Source organism: Tetrahymena thermophila (genome assembly GCF_000189635.1).
Source record: "Tetrahymena thermophila SB210 genomic scaffold scf_8254496, whole genome shotgun sequence".
NCBI classification, from domain to species: domain Eukaryota; phylum Ciliophora; class Oligohymenophorea; order Hymenostomatida; family Tetrahymenidae; genus Tetrahymena; species Tetrahymena thermophila.
The window spans coordinates 55,421-83,413 of record NW_002476271.1 but is presented as its reverse complement, the minus strand read 5'-3'; the positions used below and the strand labels follow the sequence as shown (position 1 = coordinate 83,413).

The following is a 27,993-nucleotide window of genomic DNA, read 5'->3' as shown; positions in this document are numbered from 1 at the left end:
TATTAAAATTAAGTTATTGCTCATTTTATTAAATACAATTGATAAACAGATTGATTAATCTATAAGCTCATCTTATTGTGCATATAGTATATATTATTGATTGAATATTAAAGATTAAAAATACTACTAAATAAATAAACAATATAATAATTTTACTCTAATTTAACTCAAACCTAATTTGTAGTAAAATTTAATGAATCATAAAAGATCAAACACTTTAGGGGACATCCTACCCTAATCTACTACTAGCTACGGTTGTTCTACAAGGAGAGATTATAATTATCCTACTTTAAAGATGATGGGAGTAGATTGGGTTTTTTTAGAAGAAACATCTAAAACAATAAATATGAAATACAACAGAATGAAAAGCAAGCCTTCATTGTGGCTACCTTCCACTTCAACTAATGCTAATAGTAAACAATACTAGTATATTTAGCCTAGATATTTGAATGCGAAATAGATGACTCAAAGCAATTATAATACTGAAGTACGCTCATCAAGAAGTACTTTTAATCAAACTAATAGGTCTCCAATCAATTTAAGTGAAGGCATTTCTACAACCTGCATTACAACTCCTATACCAAATATTGATTAATCATGTAGCAACTCTATAATGTCTCCCATAAAGCAACAATTACTCAGCTCAACTACAAAATCAGGCTATTATTTTTAATAAAAGAATGAGTAGATGACAAAAGAATTAAAAAAAAGGAATAGAACGGATCCTTGCAGAATTAATTCGAGTAAAATTCTTATGCGAGTTTTATTTGATAAATATTGTTTAATTATTATATTTGTATTTACTAATTAATATTTTTCATAATAATTTTATTAAATATAGCATTTGATGAAATTGGAGACATTAAGGAATAGGAAGAATATGATTAAATATGGTCAAGCATAGTTGAAAATTCTTGTTCTGGAATAGAAAATCCTGTTATTGAAGAAAAAGTTAACAACCTCCTAAAAGAAATAGAAGAGGAAGATTAAATGAAAAATGAAGAAAAGTTAATTTTGCAAAAGTATTTAAAGCAACATGAAAAAAGAGAGTAAAGTGATGATTAGTTTAGTAAACAAATAATTACTGCAAACCAAGAATTTAGTAAACTACAATAGATTATTTAAAAAGATAAATCTTTTAAAAATGCTTACTAGAACAAATACAAATTCTATTAAAACTGCTTTTAGTTAAAATTGTAATTTTTAAATTAATTTGAATAACAATTTCAATCAAAATTAGTTTATTCAAACAAACAATAATTTTTTGTAATTTTTAGGTAAAATTAGGAAGCAGCAAATTAAGATATGAACGAAAATCAAAGATTTCATAGCATCGTGCAATAATCACCAATCCCTCTTCAAGCTATTTATAATAAGGAAATAAATCAATAAAAGGATCTAAAATAAATTTATCTTAAATATGAGAAAGAACCTATTGAAATTAAAGTTCCTTCTAGTTAAGTAGTAAAAAAATTAGTGGATTAAAGATGCAGAAGAAAAAATAGAACACTTTCTATATAAGATAATAAAAATTTAAAAGATTAGTCAACAAAAAATAAAGAATATAATGAAAACGATTAATAATTAACTGAAATGTATAAAGATTATATCCATGAGAAAGTAATTTAAGGTTATGTAGTTAGCAATGAATTAAAAAATAATCTCAATCAAATTACAACAAATGAATTATTAAATAATAATTATAACTATAATTTGTAAACTTAAAATGATTTTCATAATAGAAATAAGCAAAGCAACAAAAAGCAAATTAGTTTCAACAACTAAAATTAATCTAATTCGAATGAGTACAAAAAAGAAATATCAACTAGTAAAATTAGAAGTAAAAGTGTGCTAGATTAAAAAAGAAATACTAAAATTGATGCAATGAAACTTCCAAATTTGAATGAAAATAAAATTAATAGACCATACATTAACTCTGCATTAATTGATTGCTACACTCCTAATATCTAGGCAAAAAGTGTAAAGTCTAAGCTCTATGATTCTTATTATATAACACCTTAAAAAAGAAATAAATTGTATCAACTAAAATTGGATAGCATTAATCTAATAAAAGATACACAAAGAAATTTTTTAGAGGAGCAAATGCTCTTTAATTATAAATGAATAAATAAATTATTAAATTTTCTAAAAAAAATATTTTAAATAAATCCTTTTTATTTAAATTAATTCAAAAACTTAAAAAAATTGATGTAAAAATTAATATAAAAATAATAAAATCTACTAAAAATCTTAATTTTGTAAAATAATTCTATAAAAATGCGTTAAAAATAAGTTTTAATTAACAAAAATTTAATTAGTATGAAGATTTTCTTCAAAAAACATTTTATTTTAAAATTGAATTAAAAATTTCATAAATAAATTAATTAATTAATTTAAAATAAATTGAATATTTTCAGAATGAAATAAAAAAGTTTTTATCTTTTAACAAAAATTGAATCTCTCTTTTTATATGTAAATAAATCTAAATAGTAAAGAAGATATCAAAGATATAAGAAATTATTAGTTTGTTACTTTTTTTATTAAGTTACTTTACTTTTTTAAGAAGAAGATACTATTGTGTGTTGATAAATACAAAGCATGAATATAAACATTTTTAAGATAAAAAATACAAAATTTTTAAAATTAAATCAAATTTAATTTACAGATTTAATTTACAACTCAAAATATTATCATTTATTAATATTTTAAATTTATATCTCTTTTCAAACAAGAATAAAGTTAATTATTAAAAAAAGGAAATTCATTTTTATATTTCATACTTTAATGAAAAAAAGTAAATTAAAAACTTATTTTTTTACAATCCTGAAATAAAATTTGTTTTTTTTCAAACCTTAAATTCAATCGCAATATAAAAAATACACTTTATGATAAATAAATTGTATCTAATAAAATATAAAATGTAAGAATATAAATATAAGTTATTATGAAAGATAATTTAATAATATTAATAAGTAATCAATAAATTTCACATTAATTTTTGATTAAGCTTTTGTTTTCTAATTCATTGTATAAAATATCGTTGGTAAAAGTAATCGGGTAGGCTACTATTGATTCAGTTGAGTAAATAACTCATTTTAATAATAATTAGTTTTTTATAATAAGTAATAAATTAATTTGACATTAATTTTCATTATCCTTTTCTTTTATTATTTGTTTTATAAAAAATGGTTGGTAATAGAAATCGGGTAGGAAATTAATTATACAAATGAGTAAATAATTCATTTTAAAAATATTTAATTTTTTTTGTTTGATAATATTTTTTTAGATATTTTTTATTAAAGAAATTCATATTTTTTATTAAGTTACTAGTCGAATTTTTGAGTATCAATTTCATCATTATTTTTAACCATTCTCTCCAATAAAACTTTTTCTAGAATCAATTTGTTTCGTTCTAAATTGTTTTAATTGTAAGCAAAATGTCTTTCTACAGGATTGAAGTTAGGTAAAAATTTTTAGAGTAATTTAAAAGAATCCATGTTAATAGGACTGCTTATTTTAGTCTATGTTTTTTTGACTTTTGTATCTGGTTCTGAGCTTAAAAAGTCTCTGTTTTCATTTATGTATTTACAAAGTATTTTTGATATCTCTTGGTTGCAATTTTTTTACTTATTTCTTTCAGAAATTTCATCATTTTACTTAAAAAATTAATATTTTTAAATTTCATTTGGAGGAGATTAACTATTATACGAAGAGGTGAAATTTTTTTCATCTTAAAACCTCGTTTCTCTTTAGTTATCTTTAATTATAGAAGTGTCTTAATAATTTGGTTTTTATTCATCTTTTTGCTATTCTTCTTCCAACTTCATGGAAAATATGTGCTTTTACTTGTAGTAACTTTAGTTAAATGGATTGTATATTTCAGGATTTTTACCATTTAGTTATTTTGATATCATTTAAATTTAAGATAAAGATTCTTTGCTTGACATGTTCTGACCAGTTTAGTTTGTAATTGTTTTAGGTTGCAAAATCTTATCTAGTGTTACTTGCCTTTTAAAAAAATTCTAAAATTTCTAGTCAAAACAGTCTTATTTGTATTATTGTTACTTTTTTTGCAGTATGGTTTTTCTTAAAATATTATCTCCTTCAATAGAGACTTGTTAATTTTTAAGCTCTTAATTGTCCTATTTTGTTGTGTAAAATGTTTCCATAGAAGATCTAAGAGACTTAGCTTTGGTGAAAGGTGATTTGCTACTCTAATTTCTAGTTGTTTGGTAATTTGTATTTTCTTATTCACTTTAATGGAATTAAAATACTTTACTATTTTAATCTTCTCTTTTCATTTCTCTAAAAATTTTGTGTTTATGCTATTGGATTTTTCCATACCTCAGACTTTTCATAATTTAATTAAAATCTCTTTAAGCCTCAGATGCTTCTAAAATTTGATTTTTTATTTCATTTGTAACATTTTCTTCAGTATTATTCTAGCTTTTCTTAATCAAAAACTCCTTCTACATTAATCGATCATAATTTGTTCTAGCTTCTAAACTACTGCTCATTTTTTAGCTTCTTTTAAATATTTCTGTATGAGGTAATTCTTCTTCTTCTGTTCTTTAAGTTAGAGGTAGTTAGAAATTACTTTGATGTTCATATTTCATATCTTTGAAATCTCTCGTAATGGTTTAAGTAGTGTTATTTAAATGAAATATCTTATTTTAGAATTAGGTGGAGCTAAAAAATTTGTTTTTTGGCAATATATATTGATTCTCTATGTCTTGAATTGCTTATTAGCTTCTAAGCTTAGTTTCTAATTAGTTACCATTATTTTGTTTGTTGTTTTGCAATAGGTTGGTATTCAACTTTTTGAAATTTGCACTGCTGTACTTACACGAATTTGGTATATTTATTTAGTAAATATTGTTATTTTAGGTAATATTAAGATTCTTTAAATTGTCGACTTCAGAAAAATTATTTTGCTTATATAAGCTACTTTATTCTCCTAATGCTCTTAGTTATTTAATGCTTTACTTATTTCTTTTCTGATTTGAGACACTTTGTGAAAGCAAATAAATATTTGACAGTAAATCAGTATTTTGAATATTCTGCGGTCTAACTCGAACTAGCCCTCCTAACTAAGAGCTGTTAGTTTTATAAAAAGACTGTGCTGTATTGTTATTAGTGAAATCTGATTAGCAGTTATCTTAATATTTGAAAACTTAAAAGTTTTATTCTGTAGATATTAGCTGCTGTAAAAACTATTCCTTCTAATTTTTTTTATTGTTCTTTTCAACCTTGTAGTATCTACTAGAAGGTATCTACTAAGTATCATTCAGACTTGCTTCTTGCATAGCTTTTTTCGAACTTTTATTCTTAACAGTATAGCAAATATTCTACTTTCACTTAACTTAAACAGATTTATTTTTTGAATATATCAAATTAATTAATTATTAAAAAATTTGTCATTTAATCAAATAAATATTATCAGTAGAAGTATAATGAAATTTCAAATGGAAAAAAAAATCATGTAATTTTTTGATTCTAAAATTTATTCTGCTATTTAATCAATCATAATTAGACAGCTTTTTTAATTGGTTTTTAATAAAATGTATAATGCCCTTATTATACTTTTTATCTATGATAATTAAGATAACCTCTTTAGATTAAAATAGTACATGCACTTTATTTATGAAAATTTTATTATTCATTTTAGGAAATCACTATTTACTTGTCTTTTTATAAATTGAAAAAAAATTGCCTCTACTTGTTATTTTTAATTAAGGAATATAGAAAATTTTTTAAATTTCATGAAAATTTATCAAATCAACATAATAAAATAAGTAAAAAAAGCAATATAAAATAAAAGGTGCTTTTAAAAATAGTAGGTGAAACTCAAAAAAAATCTAGATAAATTAGCATTTAATTGATAGCAAAGTCTTAGAAAGCATTTATAAAGTTTTAATTACCATTTATACATATTTTAGCTTAGCTTTATTTAACGAGGCCAAATAAATTAATACTGTTAAAGTATTGTAATTAACATCAGAAATCCTCAATTAAGGGGCAAGATAAATCATTAAATAGAATAAAACAATTTTATTTTTTAGCAAATTTCAAGCAAAACTAATCAAAGAAAGTACTGCTTAAAAAAATAATCATTTTAGATGATTTAGTTGAAAAATAAAGATATAAACAATATTAAAAAAGAAATATTATAGAGTGGTGAAATTGATCAGCAATCAATTTAAATTAGCAAGTTTCAAAAAGTATCGTTTGATGTGTGTGAAGAAATAATATCACAAAATAAAGAAGGAGATGATAAAGAAAATATTTTTTAAATAAGATGCTCTTCATTAGCGTGTGAGATAATTAGGTATATATCACAGTACATCTTAGCATCTAAGAGAAACAAACCTGAGGTAAATAAGTTAATTTAATTTAGCAGGTATCATTATAAAATTAAAATAGCAAATGAAATATTTATCATAAAATTGATTTATTTATCTTAAATTTTAGCATTTAATGAATTATTATATTCCTATTTAATAAGATTTTATTCAAGGCTTTAAAAAAATAAAGATTTTATTTAGTTCCAATTTATTTTTTTATTTTTAGAAAAGGTTTGATGCTTTTAGAATTTAACCCAGAAGTGAAAAAATGAGATTAAGAGATTTTGGTTTTGATTGCATTGATTGCGGTGATGATGAAAAACTCAGAAGAGGGCGCAGTGGAAGAATTGAGGAAAAAATAGACGTTGAATTATTAAATGAAGAATAAAAATAAAATTTTAGACTGCAATAATTAGTTAATAATTTAATAATATCTAAAAATCCTTAAGATAATGATTTGATTATTACTTTTGAAGATTATTCTCAAGTGTTAAAACAGTTTTAAGCATTTTCTCCTTCTTTATTTTTTGATGGAAATTCTAAAAAAATTATTTTACCAAATAGACATTATAATAATTTTTTCTAAAAACTCCGCCAACTATTAACAAACAAATAATAGATTGTTAGTAAAGAATATGAGTAGTCAGATATAGCTCTGAATTAATAAAATTACAATACAGATTGTACTCCATCTCAATTATCTTTTACATAATATGATTCTTAAGTTGATCAGTAAACTAAAAAAAGTACTCGATAAGATTAATCTAATAAATAGGATCGTATTGAAATAGTTTACTTAAATAAAATCAAATAACTTATCCAGATTTTATCATTGATTTTTGAAAACAACTGCTTTAATTACATTCTTAAATCGGAGAATTTTGATAATTTACTTCAAAAGTAACGTAAAAAAACAGTAGAATTAAATGGAAATATAAATTAAGAAGTTAATAACACTCAATTAAGTGAACCTATTTCATCTGAAAATACTAATAATAACAAGAATACCATGAATTAAGATTAAATAAAAATAAACTAAACAAAAATCCAAGATACATCTTCTAATTATTAAAGCTATTAAAATAGAGTATATACTTATCAGTCTTTGAGAGATAGAGCTGGTTTTGATTTTCCTTACAGAGTAAGTAAAATGTGGGAAGACGAGCTTGAATTTGAATCAGACTCAGAATTAACTGATTCAGAAGAAGATGACGATTTATTTTATTATGGATATCCTCATCCTCATCATAATAAAAATCATATGAATATTGATTTATTAAACCCTAATAGTGGATAAGATTCTATTATCAAGCAAATATTTGCATAGTATGATATGTAATCATATTAAGCTCCTCTCATGATGATGATACCATAGACTACTCCAAGAAGAAGAAACTCTATGGATATGCAAGACTCTCGAAGCAGCAACTAAAATATCTTTGGGTTAGCATAATTTTTTAATCCTTTTGCTGCAGCATCTCATCATTATAATTTACATTACACACCTTAACCTCATTAGTATTATTAAATGTCCCCACAACCAATATAGCATCCACAATCACATTAACACAATCACCTTACTCCTCCACATATCAATTAGTAATAAAATCCAATAATAAATAATTATGCATAATTGCAAAAATAAAACTAATAGTAGCTTTAAAATTAAAATTCCTAGCCGTCTTAAAGCAATGGGAGTTAATAAAATATTTAAAATTAATAGGGACTTAACATTTAAAATCAATCAATAGGATAATCATAACTTTAACAAAAGCAATAGTAACAATCATAGCAAATTAATTAACAAAGTTAAAATCTTTATGGATTAGGTTAACAATAATAAAATTAATAATAGCAGCATAGTATGTAATAAAATATGATGGGTCATGGATTTAATCATTACAATCTTGCAACACATAATTTACATAACTTAGGCTACGTATAAAATTTACCAATAAACCTACATAATAATCCTCATTAACATGGCTAAATATTTTTAAATGCACCTCCTCCACATATGTTTTAAATGATTAATAATAATAGTAATAGCAATAATAACAGTTAAGATTTTTATAATCACTTATTTTAAACATAAAACTTTAATAACTAATTTTTTCCTATTCATTTGTAACCTACAACGATGTTTAATGGAAACAAACAAGGTTTAGCTCCAAATAACTCAAACGATAATTAAAAGCATAAAAATTTAGAAAGTTAATAAAATGAAATTATATCAAGTATCAATAAATAATAAACTTAGCAGTAAACTCAAGTAGGCAATCAAAATTAGTCTTAGTAAAAATTAAATTTACAAAATAATAACTATAATTAAATTAATAATGATAACAATAGTTTGAATAATGGTTAATCTCAAAATGGATAATCAAACAAGATATAGCAAAACTAACTAAATAATGTCGATTAATCGTCTATTTTCAAATAAAATTTTTTATCAGGAATACCTCCACAATAATCAATGTCACCATAAATTGGTCTAGATAGTAATAAAATGGATAACTTACCATAATTATTAAATAACAATCAAAATTATAACAAAATTAATAACAATAATTAAAGTTAAAATTAAAATACTTAGTAGCAATAATAATAGTCATCATAACAGTAGCAAAGATCGTTATCTCATCCATCATAAGCTGCAAGTGGTTTTAATATTCTTCCATCTCCAGAATCCATAAATAGTACAAACATTTAATAATAAAATAATATTTAAAATAATCAAAGTCAATAATTGTTGTAGCATCAACAAATAATTAGAAACACGACCAATTTTCAAGATTAAAATTTGTAAAATTTATTACTTTTACCAAACATAATTTAGAATCACTCATTAAATCAAACGCATCAAAACTCCTAGTAGCATATAGCTATGCAAAATCAATAGCATCAACAAATTCCTTCTTAATAATAACTAAATAATAATATTCATAATTCAAGCAAAAAGTAATAAAATTAACAAAGCTAAAATTTTAATTCGATTAATTAAAATATAAGCACAAACAGTAGTCCTAGCCATAATTTCACAATTAACTAAAATAATTTATAAAATAATAACTAGTAAAAGAATAATAGTAAGTCTGCAAATTAGCAAATGCCTGGCTCTCAATAGCATCTATAACAGTACTCAAATTATAAATTAAACAAAAATACTTAATACAACAAAGATGTCTCTCATTTAGTTTCTCCTGTTTAAAAAAATCAAGGACACAAATAGTATTAAAATAACAATAATAACTAGACTTAATAATCACACTCTCCGTTATCTGCTCTATCTTTAGATGATTAAATGATCGGTCCTAGTGTCTCTAATAATAGCAATAATAGCAATAGTAATAATAGTATAAATTCAAATAATTAAAATAGTCATTTCAATAACAATTAATATAACAATCATCCTTATGGATTCAATTAACAAATTAATAATTAAAATAATAATAATAATAATAATAATAATAATAACAATTTTAACAATTATTAAAATCATTTAAGAGGGACCAATTAGAAATAATAAACAAATAGCAATAATTACACAAATAATACAAATTAAAGTTAGAATCAAACCTAAAATTCTACAATTAGAGGGTAAGCTAATTCTTTAGGAGTTCTTCCAGGTGGCAACAATTCTAACTAATCCAATTTTAATACACCATCTTAATAATAATAAAATTAAAATTTTATTCATTAAAGATAATAGAACTAAAATAATAACTTATAATACAATAAACAAAATTTTTAAAATAACAACAATTCTAATTAAAATTCAAACCAAAAAGTAAATTAAGGACAAAGTAATATATCATCAAATGCTAACACTACTAATAGCAATATTAATTAAAATTAGAATAATTAGGGTAATTTGAATTTTAATAACAATACAAACTATTAGTAAAATAAAAAATACCACTAGGATAACTAAACTAACGTTAGCAACATGCATTAAAATAATGTTAATAATCAATAATAATTGTAATATAATAACAATTCTAATGGTAGCAGTAATAATAATAACAGCAATAATAACAACAAATCAAATAAAAAGAAGCTAGGCCATTCTACGAGCTAATAAAGCATAAGCAAAAATAAAAATAATATCGCTAATTAAGTGAATAACTTAAATACGAATCAAAACAATGTTAGTAATTAAATAAATTTGCCAATAATAACAAACATAATATAAAATGTAAACATTGCAAATCCTCAATACCAATAAAATTAAATGTAGTCTAGCTCAAATAATTCTTCTATATCATCAAATAATTCTAATTCTAATAATAGCAATTCTCACAATAGTAATAATAATAACAATGGTTAGCATAGCACTTTTAAGAATTTAAAGGACTAAAAGAGAAATAATAACTTTATAAGAAAGCCACAAAATAATCAAAACAACTAATCTTCATCATAGAACTACAACTAAAACCAATAAACAGTTAACAATAACAATAATACTCTTAATTCTAATCTAAATAATTCATGAAAAAACCTATAAAAATTTAAAGCATATTTAAAAAAATAAATATTTTAATTGAATGACTTTTTATTTTTTAATCCACGTATTTCAAATTTTTTAAATAAAAATAAAATTTAATCAGTTTTATACTTAACTTAAATTCCATCAAAAAGTATTTATTTATATTTGATTTAATTAATTTAAGAGTAGATTAATAATACAAACTTGTAAGATAATTTTAGTTATATTTATCTAAAAAATTAATAGAAATGAAATATTGAACTCTATTTTTTCAAAGCAAATGTATTGCATTCATTCATGTTAATTTGCCAAAATTTTTTATTAATATATTCTAAAAATATTCATTAACTTGAATAAGATTAGATTTTAGAATATTAATAGATAAATTTTTTCCTTAGAGAAAAGATAATCTTAATTAAAAAATAGGTAGATAGATTGATAGAAGAAAAAAATTAAGAAGAGAAATTTTTCAACTAAATAAATGCAACATAGGATATCAACTAATAACATATTTTCATCTGGATCTAGCAATGAAACTGTAGAATAATCCTAGAATAGGGTAATTAAAAAATCTGATGATTTTATTTATTAGATTTTTTAAGATTAATAAATAGAATATATTGAGAGATAAATAATTAAGAATAATATTTTTAATGTTTTTAATATCTGCTACATCTCTTAAGGAAGTGAAGGAAAAGTTTATAAGGCTAAAATGATAGATAGGAGTTACAAATAATTTAAATGTGCTATAAAAATAATATAAATAGCAAAATAGCAAGAAATATTTTAAAAAGAAATTGACATAAGAAATGACATAAATTTGATTGAAGAGGAATATAATAGGCTTTAACCCAACCAAAGAAATGAAAAAATAAATCCGTATGGGATTGTTAAATACTATTATGATTTCAAAACAAAAGAAGGATATTAAGGAGTTGTGATGGAATATTGCAATGAAACATTAGAATCTTTAATGAAAAATGAAAATATATAAAACCACGAGCTCATCAAAGAAACTTTTATCAATAAAACTAATTCGTATAGAGACTTATGCTTTATGCAACTTATTCTCCAAACTTTGAAGGCATTAAATTTTTTGCACTACGAGGATTATATAGGAGGCATAAAAAAAGTGTCTTACATCCATAGAGATATAAAGCCTATGAATATTATGATTCAAATTGATACTGTAAATGAATTCTCTGTCAAAATAATAGATTTAGGAGGAATAAGTAAGTAATCTAAACATGATTAAGATGATTTTGATGGCACAATTGCATTTTACCCACCTGAATATATACAATAATAAGTAACCACTTTTGACAAATCTTCTGATGTTTGGGCTATAGGTATCTGTATATACAGGCTTTTTGCGTAAATTACAAAAAAATGTGTTTTATCTAATATTGATATTATTTTTAAATAAAATTTTTAGAATTTAAGAAAAAGATTAGGTCAAAATCACAAGGAAAAATTTATATGAGGATATGTTAAAAAGGATCAGTTAAATTTGGAATCGTTTAGATGCAATCACTTTAAGATAATAAGAAGGAAACGAAAGAGATTAAATAGTGTATGAGTATGGAAGCGAAATTTTAAAAATACTTCTTACTCAAGACTACCAATAAAGAAATTAAAAGAATTATTTAGAAAAAGTAATCGAAAAAGCTGCTTAATGCGTTTAATATCTTTAAAAAAAATCAAAAAATTAAATTAATGAAAAACCACAAAGTAAACCATAAATGCAATCTTTTCTTTTAAAATAAATGTGCTAAAATCCTAATTTTATAACTGATTCATTAAGTTTTTTAGAAGATTTAAATTTTTACTTTTAAAATAAAAAAGATCAACTGAATGATTACAAATTATTTTTTTAAGTATTTGCTGGATTTTTATATTAAAATTTTTAATCTTATGAAGCATAAATTTAATAACTAAATTATGATAAACTTTGTATTTATAACGATTAATACTTTAAATAAAATTCTAAAACTCTTACCTTAAATTTACTCAAAAAAATGCTCCTTAATATATCAGAATTAGATAGTGCTTTAAATGTGCAAGACAGAAATATAAGGAGTTTGATATGGTGCACTTACTATTTATTTATTCTATATAAGCTTGAATATTATAAATATTATAATCTTTTTCATGAATGTGTTTATAAAATTACATCCTACAATGAGATTAAGCAAATGAGTTTATTGGAATTATAGGAATAAATAAAAAAATTACTATCTGAAAGTGTAAAAACATTTTGATCAAATATTTTTTTCAAGTTTATTTATTTACTTAAATATAATAAAGGTACCATAATAAAGGTTTCTATCATGAGTAAGTTAAATAATGAAGGAAAGACCTACAAATTATATCAAATTTCTAAATATTAGCATAATATAAAATTTATAGAAAAATATATATTGCATCTCTTCAATTTTAAATGACTTTTACTTAAAATAATTATACTCAGAGGCAGCTGTTAAAACTTTATAAATTTTTTAAAAGATATATTTATTGTAATTTCTCTTTAACCTTTCATTCTATAGCTTTCTTTAATATTGAGAATAAATAATAATAAAATAAATGTAAATATGTTAATATTTAATTAGTAATTTGGATTTATGTTTTTTAATTCATTTTTATTGAAAGGAGCTAATAAAATTTATTTCCTTAACTATAATATACGTTTTTTTCTATATCTCTAACTGAATTAAATTAAACTGATTGATTAAATTATACATTTCTATTTTATAATTAGAAAAAAATAATAGCTAATTAACAAAAATAGATTTGATAACTCAAATTTAACTAATTATTTATTTATATCTCTCTATTAAAAATTAAATCTTAAATTTATCTACATAAAAATAATTTGACAGCATTTATTTATTTATTTTCTAATTCTAAACATACTGCTTACTTTCTTGATAATTTTTTAAATATATCCTTTTAACTTTTTCTTAATATGATGAAGAATAAATATATTTTAAGTATTAAAAATGCTTAAAAATAATATGTTTAATAAGAAATACAGATTATACCAATAAAAATATAAATAGTAAAACTTTTTTGCTAGAAATTCGCATTTATAAAAATTAAATGAATAAAAATAAGTAAAAATTACTGCTATTTGCTGCTTCGATAATTAAAAATGTTGTTTTTTATTTACTAAATAAAAAAAATATTATATAATTTTAATGTTTGTAATTAATTGCACAGTTATAAGTTATTTCTTTTATGATAAAAAAATAGACTATAATAAAAAATAAGCTATTATTTCATCAATTGTTGTTGGATCAACCTTTAATTTAATAAAAAAAATATATAAATTTGAAGTTATGATTATTTTAATTAAATTATGTAATTGCGTTGAAACGCCCATAAATATTGATTTAATGAAAAATTGTTAAAATTTAGTTTATAAATTATTCATTTTTGCTCAAACATGTAAATCTGTTAAAAATGTCTAAATATAAATACTAAAAAATGAAAACCAAAAGTTGATATCGTTAATAAATATTTAATTTTTTATCAAATTTGAAACTAATAATAAATGAATAAAGTGCATAATGAAAGTAATAGTTTAAAGTAAGCTTAATAGTTATCACAACAAGAATAAATCAATCAAGATTAAGCTTAAACCTAAGTTAATACTTCTAAGCAATCTGATCCCATTAAATCCCCTAATCCTGTCTAAATTACTTGTGAGAACTGTAATTAAACAGGTTAAACAGAAGTAAAAAGAGAGTTAAATTTGAAAGGTAAACTATACTGTTGTTTTTTGTTACTATGCTTAGTATGTTTCTACGGACCTTGTTAACAGGCTTATAATATAATTCATTATTGCTCAAATTGTAAAACAAAAATTGCAACACACATTAAAAAATGAAGATGAAAGTGAAATATAATAAAGTATATTAAAAACAAAAGCTGTCTTCTAACTTCTAAAAATTATTTTATGAGAAATTAAAATATATGGTTTTGCATTGGGTAACAGTAAAATATTATTTGTTATTTATAAATCATAGATTATGAATAGAATATATACATTATCATATATATTTTAGCTTACAAAATTATTAATATTAATTAACAAAATCAAAAAATCCCTTAATTAAATGTGTTTACTTACATAATCAGTGTCAATCTTTTTAATCATACTTTGTCATATTAAAAAATTTTTAAATAAGTTCGAATCTAAAATATTCAAAAATTATATTGATAAAAATATTTTTCATAAAAATGTCAAAATAATTCTTAAACTTTAAAGCCAATTAATATTTAATTAAATTAATTCATTATTATGATAATTCTTGATAATTAAGCATATAAAGATTGTAATTTAAAAGAGTGTTATCTAATTATAGTGGTTAAAATTTTCTTTTGCTTGTTATCAAATATTTCTATGAATTTGAGTGATAAGATTTTTATTGAATTACAATTTTGAATCTAATTTATGTATATTAATTTTATAACAATTAATGTTGAAAAATTAATTACCATAATTCCTTATAGGGTGATGATATCGAGTTGTCAAGTAACCCTTATATTTTAGGTTTTTATTCAAAAATTCCTCTCCTCACTTATTGTTGTCAGGAGCCGAGGTGTTAAGAGAATACGGTATTGTTAGTCCTAATTATCTAAATAAAATATCTTCTCAAAAAAAATATAAAAATATATTATTACACTAATAAAAAAGTAAGACGATCAAAAAAAAAATTTTAGCATTTTTAGTTAATTTATAAAGTATATTTTAACAAACACCAATCAATCAGCAGAAAAAAAATACAAATTTTTTACTTATTATTAATTTTATTATAATTAATTTTGCTAATAATGTAGGTAAATCACTTATAATTAATTACACCTAATTAATTAATAAAATCTCTTCTCAAAAAAAATATAAAAATTCATATTTGCACAAATAAAAAAGTAAGATTGGTACAAAATAACATATAACATTTTTGGTTTATTCAAAAAGTATATTTTACAAACATATTTGTTGAGACAAAATAATTAGCAAATTAAATTGGAGATATTTTTTTTGCACTTTTTATTGAAAATTATTATATTTAACAATAAAAAAATGAAATAGATTAATCTTGTAAAATAGAAAATTTAAAAATTTTAATTTCTTACACTTTTATTTTAAAATTAGATGATAAATTCTTTGTTGAAAATTAAATGATTAAATTAAATAAATAAATAAGATATATGTAATTTAGATAGAAAATGTAGTAAAAATACATTTTTTTATTTATTATTTGATTAAAAATTATGATAGAAATTATTGCCTAAATATAATACATATGTGGCAATGGTTGATTATTTGATAATTATTAAGGAGAAATATATGTATAATAGATTAGGAATATTTAATATAAAGTAGATATAGGCATTTTTATATCTTTAAATAGTCATTCGTAAATATTATAATTAAAATATATCTCAAATTAAATAATCTATATAAGTATTAATATAAACTAATAAATCAAATAATATAAATGTATTCAAACTAATAAGCATAAGGATATCCTCATATGTAATCCCAATAGTTACCATAACCTCAGATGTACCCTCCTCCAGCTAATTCTTAACCAGTATCTGCAACAACTCTATAGCCTTTAGTTTCTAACTCTAATTTAAATCTTTGTCCTTATCCTAGCTAAACATTTTGCACTAATTGCTAGCAAAACATAACAACAGTTATAACAAACCAAAGTGGAACTGGTACTTATTAATGTTGTTTTCTTTTACTTTTCTTTACAGGATGTTTCTGCATACCATTCTGCATTGATAATTGCAAGGATAAAATTCATTCATGTCCAAAATGTGAAAGCTAATTAGGGTATTTTGAATATAAATTATGTTGATGATAAAAAAGAAAGCGGTTAATTTAAATGTTTACTTTAAGCAAGTAATCAAAATATAAAATGTTTTTTATTTTTAATTATTTAAAAATTTCCTAATTAATTAATTGATATGTTAGAAATTGTGTATTTATTTTTGAGTATAACATTAATTAATTAGACTGATTGATTTTATCTTTTATAATCTTTTATTTACAAATATAATCTGCTTCAATCTTTTGAATAAAATTTGTCAGAATAAAAACCTTTAGTAAATGTTTTATAAAAGTTTGTATCTAAAATATTCAACAATTGTATAAATTTATTCATTATAAAGATAAAATAATTCTTTAAAACAAAGCAAATTGTTTAAAGTGAATAAAAGCTCATGATAACTCTTACTATGTAAGATTTATTTCTCAAGTATAAAAATATGATAAAATAAAAGAATATTCTCAAATTATTGTGGTTAAAAGTCCTCTTTCTCTTGTTATTTATTAAAAATTTCTTTGAAATAATTTAAAAGTCTAAATTGGATTTGTGTGAAAAAATTTAATTGAATTATTGTGAAAAATATTAAATGAATTACAATTTTGAACCCCAAATTAATTATTTAATTTTGTTAAAATCTAATGAGTTAGTAACATAGAAAAAATTTAATAACTACACCTAATAATTTAATTAAAATCTCTTCTCAAAAAAAAAAGTTTAAATGCATCATTGCAAAAAAAAAAAGTAAGAGATGTTTTTATCATTTTTGGTTAATTTAAAAAGAATATTTGACAAACGCTCTTCAATCATAAAAAAAATGAAATTTTTTTGATCGTCGAGTATGTATTTGTTTAGATATAAAGTTTTTAAGAAATTAAATTCGAGATATTTTATTTTGAAAATTATTATCTATCTCAATAAAAAAAGAAATAGAAAAATCTAATATAATTCGAAATTTTAAATTTTAAATTTTATCGCACTTTATTCTTATTGCAGATGATAAATTCTATTTTTATTATCATGTCTAAGTATTTCATTAAAAACTTAAATACTTCTATCAAATAAATACGATATATCAATTAGATTCCAGATGTAGTAAGTAGTAAAAAGTACATATTTTATTATTATTTGATTAAAAATATTTATAGAACATGATTATCTTCATACAATATTTATTTGTCACTCGATAATTAATTATTTTAGAAATATATGTATTATAGATTTGGAATAATTAATAATCATCGATATGGGATAGCTAATAATCAGTGGATATAGATATCTTTAAATATATATATAAATAAATAAAGGTTAACAAAGATAATAATTAAATATTATTACAAATAAAATTATCTCTTTAAATATTAAGATAAACTCACAAAGCTACTATCATAAATGTATCAATAATAACAACAAGGATATCCTCCTATGTAGCCCAACTAGATGGCATAAGTTTAGATGTATCCTCCTCCTCCTGCTATGGGTTAACCTGTAGCTGTAGGAATGTAATAGCCTTTAGTTTCTAACACCAATTTAAATATATGTCCTTATCCTTGCTAGGCATACTGCGGAACTTGTTAGCAAAATGTTACAACTATTATAACAAATAAAACTGGAACGGGTACTTATTAATGGTGCTTAGTTTTACTTTTCTTTACCGGATGTTGCTGCATACCTTTCTGCGTCGATAATTGCAAGGATAAAATTCATTAATGCCCTAGATGTAATAGTTAATTAGGATATTTTGAATATAAGTTATGTTGATGAAATAACAATTAATGAAAATTGTAATTGAAATTTTTATAATAAACATGTATTCAAAATTTATAAAAAAAATCTATGTTATAAAAATATATTTTATTATTAAGTAATAAGTTTTAAATAATGCATTTTTTGTTGATAATAACTATAACTAATTATATTTATTAACTTTATCTTTCTTTTGACATCTGTTTAAATTAAAGCAATACCTAAATTAAATTTTTAATATTTTCAGTAGTTTAAAAAATATTTTTTAAATTTTTAGCTGTAAAATTTTCTTAAAATTAAAAGTTCTAATCAATAAAAAAACATTTTAATATGATTTATTTTAAATTTAAATTTTTGAACTCCATTCAGGCTAAAAATTCGATTTATTTGTAATAACTTAATAAATTAATGGCTCGATCTAGTATTAATTAATGTGCTAAACAAAAGATGGCTTGAATTATAATTATTTGCAATAGATTAATTAATAAATGGCTAGATTTAGTACAGATTTATGTGCTTAATAAAAGATGGTTTTATTTTATAAATCTATTATCTGTAAATAAAGATTATAATATTTTATTTATTTTAATTGTTAGTAAATAATTATATTTTACCCAAAAATAATATAGACTTTTCAAAGTTTTTTGATAGTATTAATGTTTTAAAAAAATCAAAGAAGATTTATGACTTAAATGTCATTAATTTTATTAAACGAAGGTATAAATTTGTGGTTAAAAAATAAGAATTGCTTGATTAAAGTAAAAACTTCAAAATAATAAATCATAATGCAAAAAGAAAAATTTTATGGTTAAAAAACTTTTATCTATAAAAGGATTATCTATCTAATTAACAATTAAAAAACACTTCTTATAATTTACTTCTGATTTTTCTTATACATTTAATGCGTTATTAGAAAAAGAAAATTATTTTGATTTATTTTTTTTGCAAAAATAAAACCTTTTAAAACTTTTAGTGTTGCTTGGTTGCTGTATTAACAAACCATTTTTTTAATAGTATTTAACTATTCTATTTATAAATTAGATTAATCTTATATTAAAAAAAGTATTATACTTACTTTGCAATAATTATGTCTCAAGATTATCAACTGTTTTTCTTAAGGATTCAAGTTATATTCATCATGTCTTAGCTGATTTCAAATTTTTTATTGAAAATTACTTTTTTATCTAATGTTTCTTGCCAACTTTTTTCTCTTTGCTTATAATGTTTATCCATACTTTCTATTTTATAATCTATTGGTTTAGTCTGGGCTCTAATTGAGCAGTGTTATATGATAAATGATTGTATATTAATAAAGTCTACATTCAAGGAGAAGCGCATATCAAATAAAAATTAGCTTTGAGGAAAAATTTTTTTTGATAGATTATAAACAAAAATAATAACTATCAATTAAATATAAATGATTTAATGTAATCAATATGATTTTTTTTTTTTAATATTAATTACAAAAAAAATTTGTCTATATTTTAATGATTTAATCATAATTTAACTTTTATTAAAAAAATATAATTTGCTAAGATTTTTTATTACATTAATGAAAATTACTATTCATTCTACCGGAAAATATAAGATATTTAATAGATTACAAAATTTAGAAAGAAAGATAACATATGTAAATTTATTAATTTACCTTTTTGGATGTTATTAGATTAATATTAAAATTAAATAATCTTCTAAAATTCAACTATCAAAAAATGTATTTTTTATATAGAATACTTTTCACATTAACAATGTACTTCTTAAATACAAATACACATTAATTTTTTAATTACCTCATACAGATTTAAATAACTAAATGAAAATGTATCAAAAAGACAAAATTTATTTTCAAGCATATATCTCTATATTGATATTAAGCATAATTTAAAAATCATCAGGTAAGAAGTTAATTTTTTTCAATCAAATAGATTATTAGCAAATCTAATTTTTTCCAAAAACATGAAATGTCAAAGTTTTAAATCATTCTAATTTTAACTAAAACTTCATTTTTAAAAGTGAAACGGAAGTATTTTGATTATCATTTGTATAATTATTCGAAATTGATTGAGAAAATACTTTATTGAAAATCGAATTATAATTTCGAAAAGTAAGAATTTCAAAAATTAAATTTAAATAGGAAATTATCAGTTTCTTAAATTAATTATCCTAAAAATATAAATAAATAATTACGATTCTTACAATCGTTACAAAATATATCTTTCTAAAAGAAGTTTTAAAAAATAAATAAATACACATAAAACTGATCTAATAAATCGTTTTATTTTATTTAATATTTATGAAAATAAGCTATTATCTATTATTTAATAGGTTTTATTTGCAGAAATACATTCAAAAAGAAGAAGTAATTAAATTGAGTTATTTGTAACTTTTTTTGTGGTAATATAAATGCGAGGCGCTTAGAAAAAATTCTAAATAATAAATATTAATTAATAAAAAAAATAGTAAAAAATTTTATAAAAAAAGCTAATCGATATTCAAAATGTACTAAAACCAAGCCTAATATCCTCCAAATTATGCATAGCCTCCTATGGCTTAATAGCCTATGAATATGCAAATGTAACCAGTTTAAAATATGACAAACTCTACTCCTTTCCCTGTTTAAGCAACATGTCCTAGCTGTTAAAAAACTCAAACAACCGTAGTTGAGACAAAAGCCGGTTCAGGAACCTGGAAAATGTGCTGCATTCTATTCTGTTTTACAGGTTGCTGCTGCATACCTTTTTGCATGGATAGCTGTAAAGATAAGATCCATCATTGCTCAAATTGCCAAACCGAGATAGGAAAATTCGAATATAAAGTGTGTTGATTTATTAAAAATAATTAAATTTGAATGTATTAATTGCATATTATAAATATTATGTTAGTATTTTTGTCATTTCATTTATCTAACTTTTGAAAAATTTCAATTTCCTATTAATTTATTAACTACTGAAGTCGATCAGAGGTTATTTCAATAAATTTTTTTGTATCCTTTCTAATCAAATTACAACTTACCAAGTTTGAAGATTTTCTTTCTAATTACAAATTTCTGTCTATTTCAGGCAAATTAAAAAATTTCTAATAAATATCAAATCTATCAATTTATTGAAAATTAACCACTAAATATATTCAAGTGCCATATATAATTCCTACAATAAAAATTATTGTCAAAAAAAATATTTTTTAGATTGCTTAAAAAATTTATTGCTTTGATTAAAAATATTTACCTAATATTGTGTTAAGAATATTTTAATATTACAATAAATATTTTATATTTTAGAAAAAAAATAATATATTTAAGTAATTATTATTCATTAAAAAAATTATATTGATTTTAATTATGATTTTTAAAGATATCTAAGTCTCATTTATTTAAAAAATTTTAAATAGAATTTAATATGTTTTACAAAATTATAAAAATTAGCAAAGTAAATAATACTTTTTGGAAGGTAGTAAGCTTTTATTTATTCTTCCAAATCTGATAATTAAAAGCTATAAAATTCATTTAATTAGAAAAAAGTCATTGATATTCAGATATTTAATTAAAAGATAGATAAGATAAAGCTATTAAATCAGGAATAATCAGATTGATATAAGGTTAAAACTTCATAGAAGCTAAATATTCTTTATATATCTCTAAAGTTGATACAAAAATGCCTTTTATATTTAAAAAATTTTTTATAAAACATTATATTATATATATTTTATAAAATTCCTACTCTTAACTAACTAATTTAGATTTGTTTAAAATGCTTTAAATATTTTTGCTAGGTTTGTTCAATAAACATAGCCAAAAGATGGTTAAGATTATATTAATATTTCAAATATAATTTAGAAATTGCTAATTTAAATAGATAACACTTCAAATTATTTTTATTATAATTATTAATTATAAAATTAAAATATTTAATTGAAATAAAACTCTCATTAAAACAATTCTCCAATCTTTATTATTTAAAATGATATCTTAAAAAGCATCTTAAGTTCCCAATATGGCAGAAAATCCAATTGATCACAAAGAGGTAACGAACAGAAATTTGGCAGATGAAAATCCTACAGCTGTTGAAATGACATGTACTCACTGCAATTAAATTCAAAGAACTGATGTTAAACCTAAAGTAGGGTCAGGTACTTACATAATGTGTTTAATTCTATGTATACCTGGATGCTGCTGCCTTCCTTTTTTAATGGATAAATGTAAAGACTAAGTACACTACTGCTCAAATTGTTAATCATAGCTTGGAAAATATGAATACAAGGCATGTAAATGAAAATTAAGTTATTAATATTTTTCTAACATATTAAATTGCTGTAAAATTATGTTTAGTAAAATATTTATATTAAATCTATTGTAAATTATTTTATTTTTAAAATTTATATTATCATTACAATATATTTACAAGTAAAAGCATTGAATTTTATTTTTAAAATTAATATTGTGATTACAAAATATTTACTGGTAAAAGTTTTGAATTTTATTTTTAAAATTAATATTATGATTACAATATTTTAGAAGAAAAAGTGTTGAATATTATTTTTAAAATTAATTTTATGATTACAAAATTTTACAAGAAAATTTACTCAAATTTATTTTTAATAATACTGTCTTTAATTTAAGCAATCATTAATTAAAAAAATTTTCATTAAATTCAGAGGTAATTACAATCAAGCTATTATCTATCTATTCAGTGAACATCTATTGTAAATTTATAATTTTATTAATTTGAATGTTTATTTTTCAGCCTTTCTTTTGTAAAAATCTTTATCTATTTTAATATTAAATCTGATTATTTTTAGTAAATATTGAAATATAAAAGTAGTTCTATAAATTAATTAAATTACTCAAAATATAGGATATTTGGCTATTTTAAAACTTTACTAAGAATAGATTAAATTGTACTAAACTATATTTTTTAAAAAGTAATCTAGCATTAATCTTGCTTAAGATATAAAACATTTAAAAAAAAAACAATAAACATAATTAAAAACACTAAGATAATAAATCATTAAAATTAAAAATGTATCCTCAAGCTTAGAATGGCTATCCTCAAGCCTAGAATTATTATCCCCAAACCTAGAATAATTATCCTCAAAATCAAAATGCTTTACCCCTAGTTGCTTATCCTCCTATGTAAAATTAACCAGTATAAATGCAGTAAAATCCATAAGTTGTATAAAATATGACTTGTATGTCTCCTTATCCTGTTTAAACAACCTGCCATAACTGCAAAAGAACTTCAACAACTACAGTTACTACTAAAGCAGGATCTGGTACTTGGACAATGTGCTTCATCCTTTGTCTTTTTACTGGTTGCTGCTGCATTCCTTTCTGTATAGATAGCTGCAAAGATAAAATTCATACTTGCCCTAATTGCTAAACTTAACTTGGTGCTTTTGAATACAAAATTTGCGGTTGAAAAATAATGCGAAAATTCAAAATAAATAAATCTAGTTTAAGAAATAGTTCATTATCATTTATAATATTATTCAAAATTTAAAATCAAAAAATAAAAAAACCAAATTAATTAATTATTTTCTTTGTATGCTATATATAATTTTATAAGATGTGTTAATATTCATTTAATGATAAAATAATCAATCCTATTATTTTTTATCAAATAAATATATGTTAAAAACACAATATATACTCAAAATGAAAAATTAATAAAAATTATGGGATTTAGGACTAAAATAAATATAAAAACTTAACAAAATAATAAACTTTTGGTTGATGAAACCATAAGATTTATTAAAAATATTATAAGAAAATAAATACTTCTAAACAATCTGTAAGACACAAAGCAGTGGATACCTTTATATCAGAACCATTAGGAGAGAATTACGTGTAGAAATGGAGGAAAGAGAAAAATTAAAAGAAATTTAAACTCAAATACTAATCTAAAAAGATTTTCAAAGAATAAAAGATTTAACCCTTAAATTTATATATAAATGAAATAAAAAATAATCATAAAAACAATAAATTGTTTTTCAAAAATATATATTGCATATTTGTCGAAAAAAGGAAGAATACAATAAAAAACTTAACTAAATATTTGATAAATTCTGCAATATTCTAATAATTAAAAAATAAATTCATATCTTTTTAAAATATATTTTGTTTGAAAATTTATTTAGTCCCTCTATTTAAATCTACCTGAATAGCAGAATTTTTATATAAAAGGAATTAAGGATAAATAATTACTTAAAAGAATTAAAAATACTCATTTAAATATTATCTTCTATTTTTGAAATTTTTTCTTAATAAATTTTTTAAAATCTAAAGCTGAAAAATATTTATAAAGGAAAATTCTAAGAAATTATCTCTAAATTCAATGAAATTTTAGTTGTTTTGATCCTCCATAAATTCAATATATACAATTTTTTTATTTTTTTTAGTTGAAATATGCTCATAAACACTTAATTGATCTATAAATCTTTAATAAAATTTGAATTATAAGTTTGTTTTTCTACTATTTCATAAACTTTTCTTACACTATTCAAGATACTCCTGCAAATATGAGTTAAAATACTCTTGGAGATTATACTCTCCATATAATTCATTGTGTAAAACTCAAAAGGAAAAAGGAGAGGATTTTGTTAAAAATTCTTTACCATCAAACAAATCAATGATTTTAAACAATCCTATATTTCTTCCTTTTCTTTTTTATAATTCTTCTATTTCTTTAAAAATACTTTAAAAATTAGGTGCATCAAGTACAAAATTTAATTAAAATAATTATAAATTTTCCTCAAACATATATCGTGAAAAGTTTAACTATTGGAAACTGGATTCTTCTTCCATTTTTTCTTATTTTTTACCTTTTTTATTTTACAAATTTTGAATTAAATTAAATTTCTTATTTAAAAAAAAAGTAACCATCAACTCAGTCTTCAAAATTATCAAAAATCAAGACGTTAACAAAAATTTGAAACATAAAACTCAAAATTCTTTAATCATTTCATCAGAATGATCTTTTAATCTATTAACTTAGGTAGGATTTTAGATAAAAAATTGTAAAAAAAACTCATTAAAAAGTTTTGCAAATCAGAGGAAAAAAGAGGTTAAAATTAAAATTTTAAAAATCAACACTACATAAATACTTTTTAAAAAGATAGAGGCTTTATCATAGAATACTTATTTGAGGAAAAGGATAGATTTTTATAATCTAATCTTGCTATGAATGATAAAAAAGGAGTTTAAATCAGATTAAAACATGATATTTATGAGCTTTGGAACTTCAAATGTTTTAACCCTCTATTCTTGTTCGAATAGCAATAAATAGTAGCTTAATAAACATCCTAAAATAAAATAGGCTATATAAAAAATTTAAATTTGTTATTTTTTCTGAATTTGCTTTTTTTAGGGTCTCATTTCGATAGAAGATTTATACCAATTAATTCGCTAGTACCTGTTTTAAATCAAGTGAAGAAGTGCTAATTTAACTCAAAACCAACTAAAAAAGAGTACTTTTGTATTTTAAATAAGTTTTACCATTTAGAACCGAAGAGTAATACTTTAAATATCATTTTTTTATGTTGAAAATTTGATATTTTCCCAATTAATTAAACTGACTTCAATCAGAATATTTCAAAAAAAAGCTCAATTTGGAAAGAGGTATGTTAATTTAAGTGTAAATTTTTGATCATAGCAAAAGATAAATAGCAAGTGAATTATTTTTTCCTTAATCTAAAGTTAATAATATTATTTAACAGTATAAAAATGAAGAAAGATGTGATAGAAAACTATTAACAGATCAACAATCACTAGTTACAGCTTAAAAAAATAAAGAATATCTAAAACGATTAAAAAAATAGATTACTTAGTGATTCAGATCTAATTAGAAATAAAAATCTCTATTAATATCAACTTTCTAACTAAAATTTGTGCTATTTTAAATATGAATTAGGATACCTAGCTAGAAAACAGACTTAATACCATTTTATTAGTGAGATTATTAGTAAAAGAGAGTATAATGAGCTCAAGATTTGGACTGAAGTTTAGGTATTGCTTTTATAGGGTTTGATTGAATATTAGGTATTCAGTAGAATATTCTTTATTTTAATAATAAAAATTGGTATTTCGCTATATATTCAATAGTAAATTAAATTATTGAAGAATATTTAAAATTTAAATCAGATTTTACTAGATTAAGAAACTATTATCTACCTGATATAAAAAAAGTGTGAAAAGGTATTACCAATTATAATTTTGATCAAAAACCACTTTTCTAAGGACACTTTAATTAATTTAATCATGCATCTAATTTTATGTACAATATTTTTATCAATTTCTATTATTTCAATAATATATTTTTAATAAAATTTAAATAAATAAAATATATCATAATAAACACTTTATTCCTGTTAAATGCATTATAAATAACTTTAACATTAATATTTAAATTAATTTAATTAGATTTTACTATATTAGCAAATTTTTTTTAGCTCATATAAAAGGTGTAAATGAAAATTAAGATGTTATATTTTTTTAATAAATTTAAATTGTTGTTATATTATATCGAAGTAAAATATGAACATTAAATTTATTGTAAATTATTTTGTTTTTTAAAATTATTATTATTATTACAATATTTTACATGAAAATGTCTTGATTTTTATTACTGTATTTTAATTATAAGTATCCTTAATTTATTAAGATCAGAGGTGATTACAATCAAGCTATAATTTATCTATTGAGCGAGCGTCTATAGTAAATTTATATATTTGTTCTATTTTAAATAAATTTTCTTTTTTTGTAGATTTTTCAGCTTTTGTTCGAGTTTTTATCTATTTTAATATTGAATGATAATTTGCATTAAATATTGAAAAATTAAAAATAGGTCTATAAATAATTACTCTATAAATAGGATTTTAGGCTATTTCATAAAAAAACTTTACTAAGTATAGATTAAATCATACTACATTTTATGTTTTAAAAAGTAATCTAACATGAATCTTGATTAAAATAGTAAACATTTAAAAAATAAAACAATAAAAATAATTAAAAACAGTAAAATAATAAACCATTGAATTTAAAAATGTATCCTCAAACTTAGAATGGTTATCCTTAAGTCTAGAATAACTATCCTCAAAATCAAAATGCTTTACCTCCAGTCACTTATCCTCCTATGTAAAATCAACCATTATAAATACAGTAAAATCCATAAGTTGTATAAAATATGACTTGTATGTCTCCTTATCCTGTTTAAACAACATGCCATAACTGCAATAAAACTTTAACAACTACAGTTACAGCTAAAGCAGGATCTGGTACTTGGACAATGTGCTTCATTCTTTGTCTTTTTACTGGTTGTTGCTGCATTCCTTTCTGTATGGATAGCTGCAAAGATAAAATTCATACTTGCCCTAATTGCTAAGCCTAGCTTGGTGCTTTTGAATACAAAATTTGTGGTTGAAAAATAAGACGACAATTTAAAATAAATAAATCTCGTATAAGTATAAGAAATAGTTAATTAATTTTAATTAACTAATATCTATTTTATTATTCACAATTTTAAATCAAAAATTCAAATAAATTGTTTTCTTTGTAATATATAATTTATTTTGATGTGTAAAT

The 27,993-nt window shown here is 21.1% G+C and overlaps 13 protein-coding genes across 13 annotated transcripts; 10 read left to right on the top strand and 3 right to left on the bottom strand. All coding sequences in view use genetic code 6, as the record gives it.

Annotated features, from left to right (window-relative positions):
* Nucleotides 1-193: 193 nt before the first annotated feature.
* TTHERM_00858040 (hypothetical protein) lies at nucleotides 194-2,124 on the top strand (the record flags this gene model as incomplete). The annotated part of the gene is made up of 3 exons (XM_001021946.1): nucleotides 194-743; nucleotides 842-1,196; nucleotides 1,278-2,124. 3 exons carry the CDS (start codon nucleotides 194-196, stop codon nucleotides 2,122-2,124), a joined length of 1,752 nt encoding a protein of 583 aa, XP_001021946.1.
* Nucleotides 2,125-4,813: 2,689 nt separating this feature from the next.
* TTHERM_000858039 (hypothetical protein) lies at nucleotides 4,814-5,287 on the bottom strand (the record flags this gene model as incomplete). The annotated part of the gene is made up of 1 exon (XM_012799174.1): nucleotides 4,814-5,287. One exon carries the CDS (start codon nucleotides 5,285-5,287, stop codon nucleotides 4,814-4,816), a length of 474 nt encoding a protein of 157 aa, XP_012654628.1.
* Nucleotides 5,288-6,119: 832 nt separating this feature from the next.
* Nucleotides 6,120-10,839, top strand: TTHERM_00858020 (kinase domain protein, putative; the record flags this gene model as incomplete). Its single annotated transcript, XM_001021944.3, has 2 exons — nucleotides 6,120-6,374; nucleotides 6,571-10,839. The coding sequence occupies 2 exons, from the start codon at nucleotides 6,120-6,122 to the stop codon at nucleotides 10,837-10,839; spliced, it is 4,524 nt and encodes a 1,507-aa protein (XP_001021944.2).
* A 475-nt stretch (nucleotides 10,840-11,314) lies between these two features.
* Nucleotides 11,315-13,167, top strand: TTHERM_000858019 (kinase domain protein; the record flags this gene model as incomplete). Its single annotated transcript, XM_012799173.1, has 3 exons — nucleotides 11,315-12,207; nucleotides 12,269-13,079; nucleotides 13,141-13,167. 3 exons carry the CDS (start codon nucleotides 11,315-11,317, stop codon nucleotides 13,165-13,167), a joined length of 1,731 nt encoding a protein of 576 aa, XP_012654627.1.
* A 1,219-nt stretch (nucleotides 13,168-14,386) lies between these two features.
* Nucleotides 14,387-14,795, top strand: TTHERM_00858010 (LITAF-like zinc ribbon domain protein; the record flags this gene model as incomplete). Its single annotated transcript, XM_001021943.2, has 2 exons — nucleotides 14,387-14,594; nucleotides 14,764-14,795. The coding sequence occupies 2 exons, from the start codon at nucleotides 14,387-14,389 to the stop codon at nucleotides 14,793-14,795; spliced, it is 240 nt and encodes a 79-aa protein (XP_001021943.2).
* Nucleotides 14,796-16,337: 1,542 nt separating this feature from the next.
* Nucleotides 16,338-16,706, top strand: TTHERM_00858000 (LITAF-like zinc ribbon domain protein; the record flags this gene model as incomplete). The annotated part of the gene is made up of 1 exon (XM_001021942.2): nucleotides 16,338-16,706. One exon carries the CDS (start codon nucleotides 16,338-16,340, stop codon nucleotides 16,704-16,706), a length of 369 nt encoding a protein of 122 aa, XP_001021942.2.
* Nucleotides 16,707-17,913: 1,207 nt separating this feature from the next.
* TTHERM_000857999 (hypothetical protein) lies at nucleotides 17,914-19,881 on the bottom strand. Its single transcript, XM_012799172.1, has 3 exons — nucleotides 19,740-19,881; nucleotides 19,495-19,689; nucleotides 17,914-18,387 (listed from the first exon to the last, which is right to left on the bottom strand). The coding sequence occupies exon 3, from the start codon at nucleotides 18,378-18,380 to the stop codon at nucleotides 18,060-18,062; it is 321 nt and encodes a 106-aa protein (XP_012654626.1). The 5' UTR covers nucleotides 18,381-18,387; nucleotides 19,495-19,689; nucleotides 19,740-19,881; the 3' UTR covers nucleotides 17,914-18,059.
* A 966-nt stretch (nucleotides 19,882-20,847) lies between these two features.
* On the top strand, nucleotides 20,848-21,243 carry TTHERM_00857980 (LITAF-like zinc ribbon domain protein; the record flags this gene model as incomplete). The annotated part of the gene is made up of 1 exon (XM_001021940.4): nucleotides 20,848-21,243. The coding sequence occupies exon 1, from the start codon at nucleotides 20,917-20,919 to the stop codon at nucleotides 21,241-21,243; it is 327 nt and encodes a 108-aa protein (XP_001021940.3). The 5' UTR covers nucleotides 20,848-20,916.
* Nucleotides 21,244-22,268: 1,025 nt separating this feature from the next.
* TTHERM_00857970 (LITAF-like zinc ribbon domain protein) lies at nucleotides 22,269-22,687 on the top strand (the record flags this gene model as incomplete). The annotated part of the gene is made up of 1 exon (XM_001021939.2): nucleotides 22,269-22,687. Exon 1 carries the CDS (start codon nucleotides 22,376-22,378, stop codon nucleotides 22,685-22,687), a length of 312 nt encoding a protein of 103 aa, XP_001021939.1. The 5' UTR covers nucleotides 22,269-22,375.
* A 747-nt stretch (nucleotides 22,688-23,434) lies between these two features.
* On the top strand, nucleotides 23,435-23,833 carry TTHERM_00857960 (LITAF-like zinc ribbon domain protein; the record flags this gene model as incomplete). Its single annotated transcript, XM_001021938.1, has 1 exon — nucleotides 23,435-23,833. The coding sequence occupies one exon, from the start codon at nucleotides 23,435-23,437 to the stop codon at nucleotides 23,831-23,833; it is 399 nt and encodes a 132-aa protein (XP_001021938.1).
* A 676-nt stretch (nucleotides 23,834-24,509) lies between these two features.
* TTHERM_000857959 (hypothetical protein) lies at nucleotides 24,510-25,296 on the bottom strand (the record flags this gene model as incomplete). The annotated part of the gene is made up of 2 exons (XM_012799171.1): nucleotides 24,510-25,235; nucleotides 25,294-25,296. 2 exons carry the CDS (start codon nucleotides 25,294-25,296, stop codon nucleotides 24,510-24,512), a joined length of 729 nt encoding a protein of 242 aa, XP_012654625.1.
* Nucleotides 25,297-25,383: 87 nt separating this feature from the next.
* TTHERM_000857958 (hypothetical protein) lies at nucleotides 25,384-26,444 on the top strand (the record flags this gene model as incomplete). The annotated part of the gene is made up of 4 exons (XM_012799170.1): nucleotides 25,384-25,839; nucleotides 26,066-26,082; nucleotides 26,130-26,374; nucleotides 26,419-26,444. The coding sequence occupies 4 exons, from the start codon at nucleotides 25,384-25,386 to the stop codon at nucleotides 26,442-26,444; spliced, it is 744 nt and encodes a 247-aa protein (XP_012654624.1).
* A 944-nt stretch (nucleotides 26,445-27,388) lies between these two features.
* On the top strand, nucleotides 27,389-27,832 carry TTHERM_00857950 (LITAF-like zinc ribbon domain protein; the record flags this gene model as incomplete). Its single annotated transcript, XM_001021937.2, has 1 exon — nucleotides 27,389-27,832. Exon 1 carries the CDS (start codon nucleotides 27,455-27,457, stop codon nucleotides 27,830-27,832), a length of 378 nt encoding a protein of 125 aa, XP_001021937.1. The 5' UTR covers nucleotides 27,389-27,454.
* Between the last annotated feature and the right edge of the window lie 161 nt (nucleotides 27,833-27,993).